This window comes from Ischnura elegans, chromosome 4 (genome assembly GCF_921293095.1).
Source record: "Ischnura elegans chromosome 4, ioIscEleg1.1, whole genome shotgun sequence".
Taxonomy (NCBI): domain Eukaryota; kingdom Metazoa; phylum Arthropoda; class Insecta; order Odonata; family Coenagrionidae; genus Ischnura; species Ischnura elegans.
In genome coordinates, this window is record NC_060249.1 from 119,759,560 (window position 1) to 119,763,674 (window position 4,115).

General features: G+C 39.4%; 1 protein-coding gene across 1 annotated transcript; it reads left to right on the forward strand.

The window, feature by feature from the left end:
• Positions 1-706: 706 nt before the first annotated feature.
• On the forward strand, positions 707-1,504 carry LOC124157961 (cytochrome c oxidase assembly protein COX20, mitochondrial). Its single transcript, XM_046533075.1, has 2 exons — positions 707-1,123; positions 1,241-1,504. Exons 1-2 carry the CDS (start codon positions 951-953, stop codon positions 1,377-1,379), a joined length of 312 nt encoding a protein of 103 aa, XP_046389031.1. The 5' UTR covers positions 707-950; the 3' UTR covers positions 1,380-1,504.
• Positions 1,505-4,115: the final 2,611 nt, after the last annotated feature.

Genomic DNA, 4,115 nt, shown 5'->3' on the forward strand with positions numbered 1-4,115 from the left:
TACCATATGTTTGATTCTTTGTGTTTCATTTACAAATCCCTGTTTTAGATATGTCGCATAGGTGAAATAATAAATGTCCAGGGTACATATACACTGCAATCTCTTTTTGCGACTTGCCCACCTCTCGATAGCGCCTCAGTATTTCATGTTATGTGGTTTAACAACGGATAAATTAACGTCCTCATTAATGTCTTTTTATTGATCCTGATGTTTATCGTTAATTTAAAGGTAGATTCAGTCGGTTTTTCGCTTTAATGTTTCGTAAAATTCAGTGTATAAAGTTGCCTTTACTAGCGCTCTCCACGGGACACCTATCAGGATAGCGCCATAGTATAAAACGTATTTTTTTTGTACATATTTATCCTTTATGCCGGTTGAAATGTTGAGTTACATAAATTTTGTTTACTTATCTATACTTTAAAGGTAATTTTTTTGCTATATCTGGTTTTATGTCTTATTAAATGTCCGAGTGGAACGTTGCCTGCACTTATATTTTAGAGTGTCTCTCCTGCCAATTCGTAATAAGAAAGAATAACTATCTTTCTTAAAAGAATAAAATGAACCGATTTAAAGGTGTAATAGTAAGTTTAATTGAAAAAGCCGTCTTTATACCATAATTATAAAGCATTATGTGTTAGCATAATTTTGTCGCTATTTCCTTGGGCGTGGGTTGACCTTTCATGGGTTAAAATAATGCGCGTGTTATTTCCTGCACGGAGTTTGACTACAATGTTTTGGAAGAAGGTTTTGAAGAAATGACTAGCTGACAATCATGTTCGGTTAATCTCGAATCGTTATTTCACGAGTTCAATTAAAAGCCTTTCACTCCCAAAAAATTCAGTTAACGCACTGCCGTTAACGGATACTGTGTGTTTTTTGAGCCGGCAAATGAAGAAGTACTGTGTGTAGTTAGATTAGCAGTTATTTGCGATACTGAGAACTTTATAATCATGTTCCCTTTTGATCGAGACTGGCAGTCGGTGCCTTGTTTTCGAAGTTCCCTTCTGTATGGAATCGGCGGAGGAATAGGAACTGGTCTTCTCTATTTTATGTTCACCAGCAAGACAAGAATGGCCTCTCACGTCGCCGTGTCTTCATTTTGTGGCATCACGCTAACTTATTGGTACGAATGTAATATGAGCTGACTTTCCCTTACAAATCCATATAATTTTCATGTCCCAATGTAATGATGTGGTGCTATTCATTTATATTTGATTTTCTCCATTGTGTTTGTCCTTAGGTTCTACTGTCGATACGATTACGCCAGAAAAAAATTTGCTGTGTCACAGCTTCAGCCTATTCTGCAAAAGGCTGCTGTTTACGAAGGGACTGACCCAGAGCCTAATTCTAACCAACATGCAAAAAACAGTGAAGTTTAAAGTGATTGTCAGATGAAGCTGTCTTCATATTTCTAGCCCCAAAAACGTTTTAAAGACAAGTAATAGTATTACTTAGCATTTTAATAATATTTTTTATATTTAAAATAAATCGAGAATTTCAAATAGTTGAAATGCTTTCTGCTAGTCCGCCACAGTTTACATAGTAAAGGCTGAGTTACACAGTCAAAGCTCAATAATGAATTGAATCACCCGCAATGACAAGGAAAGCTCAGGTAAGAAGCAAGCGATGGTTCAGTCTAAACAAACTGTACTAGACTGTGGCGGTGCAACCCACCCACTGATGTGATTATATCTATATACGTTTTATAAAAAGCTGCCTAAAGATCAAGAGATTCGGCCTCAAAGGTTTATGCGTATAGTTTCATTGTGTTAAAGTTCTACAGTATTTTGCAGCAGTGATTCACCTCCTTAATTTTTAAAATTACAAATGTTAGTTTAGTCATTGGCATGAACGGAGTTGTATGTAACACAATTTATTGTAAGAAAAGTGAAATGTAGTAAACTTTGTGTGTAACCAATGCATTGAACCCCGAGAATAACATATGTATTCGAACATGAGACTGTTGAGTGGAGCTAGACCACAGCCTGGGGTGAAGCACTGGAGGTGATGGTATGCTGGCTTGCTAACGTTAAACTTTCCCTTGGGCTGATACCGAGTAACAGAGGCTTGCACGTTCCAATATCCCGCAGAGTTGTACTGGAGGGAGTAATTCTCAATTACTCCCATTAGGAGCACCCATGCAGGATAACTCGGTGGCTAGGGGCCTGATAAAAAATTCTATCTGATTGTGTTAAGAGGAAACACTGTTTGAATTGACATGAGAAACCATACCACACACTATATCTTCCCTGCTAGCATTGAGTACAATCAAATGAGCCTCTGGAACTCATCAAATGGAACCTGGGACATAAGTTCAACAACTGTATTTGGCAAGATATCGTGGAGCATTGTGATAAATTGACATAAGGAAACTTCTTGCATTGAACAGTTTCATTGGCGAAAATTTGTTAGTCAAAACTAGTTCTGACTCACGTTAACATCAGGCCAATTAAAATATACATTCTGGCACAGGAGCAGCTCTTTTATACAATTCCAGTGGAGGGTGGATCAAAAGAAATAGGACAGGGTGGTGTTGGGAAAACAATGATAGGAAGAAACTGAGGTCACAACCTCACGCAGATTGAGGGGAAGGAGGAAACAAATGGCAGTGGCGTAGCCAGGATTTTGAAATGGGGGGTTTATCAGAGATTTCTGAAGGATCCAGGGGGGCTTATTGAGGCTTTCTGACTTGTTTTTGGTGCATCTTTTAAAGGTTGTTGTTACTGACGATTGATGATGTTTATGCTGGAAGGGAAGGAGTGTGGAAGGTTTGGAGATAATATGGAAACTGGAAGGATCGGTGACGGGTGATAGAATTCAAAAACGTTTAACAGCTGAAGCTTTTATTTACCCTTTTGTATTATTTCCCATTTCTCCAGTGTGTCCAGTATTCCTCCTTTCTTTCTCGATGGCACATCTTCAAATGGAAGTGGTGCTGCTGTTTGATTAGATTATCAGCTATAAGTGTTGCATGGTTATTACTTTTAAAGTACTTTTTGTGCTCAAATCTAGTGTGGATTTTTCTCCCAGTTTACCTTGTATACATTGTGCCACATCACATGCAACCACACACATACAGGCCTGGAATTAGGGTGGGGCTGAGGGGGCAGTTGCTCTGGATGGCAAAATTTGAAAAGTTTGTTAAAAAGTTATTTAATTTTTCTAATAAAATTTTTAAACAATTATTAATTCAAGATCTATGACAAAAATCCTAGTTCCGGCCCTCCATTCACACCTATCTTCTTCTTCATCTCATAACTGCCTTTAGTTCTGTCTAAATCGTTCACCTATCCATCAGGGGTGCCGACTTACAAAAACTATTGGGGGGGCCCAAACCGGGGACCTTGCCCCGGTAAATTTTATAAGTAGTGAATATTAAGTTTTTTAAGCATTTTAGAAGAGTTGGTAGTGAAGGCTATTCAAGTTCTCCACCGGGTAATCTCCTCCATGGCTGCCGACGTTTCGGGGCACGAGTCGTACTCCATCTTCAGGGCTGAGTGTCATATCTCGGAAGTTGTTCGCCTTATATAGCGTTCCGAATACCAAGGACCAATCAGAGGGAACCTGACATCCGGGCACTCTACTCTACTACCCGGGAACTCAAATAGCCTTCACTGCCAGCATACGCTGGGAAAGCATCCGATCTTTTTTTCATTTTAGAAGAGTCATTTGATCAACATTAGAACCCAAATCACTCGAATCTTGATACCTGGACACTCCGGGGAAAATTGACTGTCCTGACACATTTTTTCCTCACATCTGTAACAAATTTTTGGGGAGGCTCGGGCCCCCTCAGGCCCCATGGAGTCGGCACCACTGCTATCCATTGTGTTTCAACGTGATCTCTTAACCTTCCCAACTCCTTTCCTTTCAGCACAAACATATTCATATGTGCCCTCCTTTCCCTACACCTGCTCAACGTTGTGACCTCAGCTTTTTCCTATCATTGTTTTCCTAACACTGCCTATGGAATGGCATAAAACGCAGCTGCGCGCCAGAACTTGAAATTTAACTGAGCTGATGATGCTGTGCATTGAAACAAATTTTCTCCATAAAAAAGTAGACAGAACAAAAAGATTTCCTCATTTCAGTTTACTCACCCACATCAAGGTGGG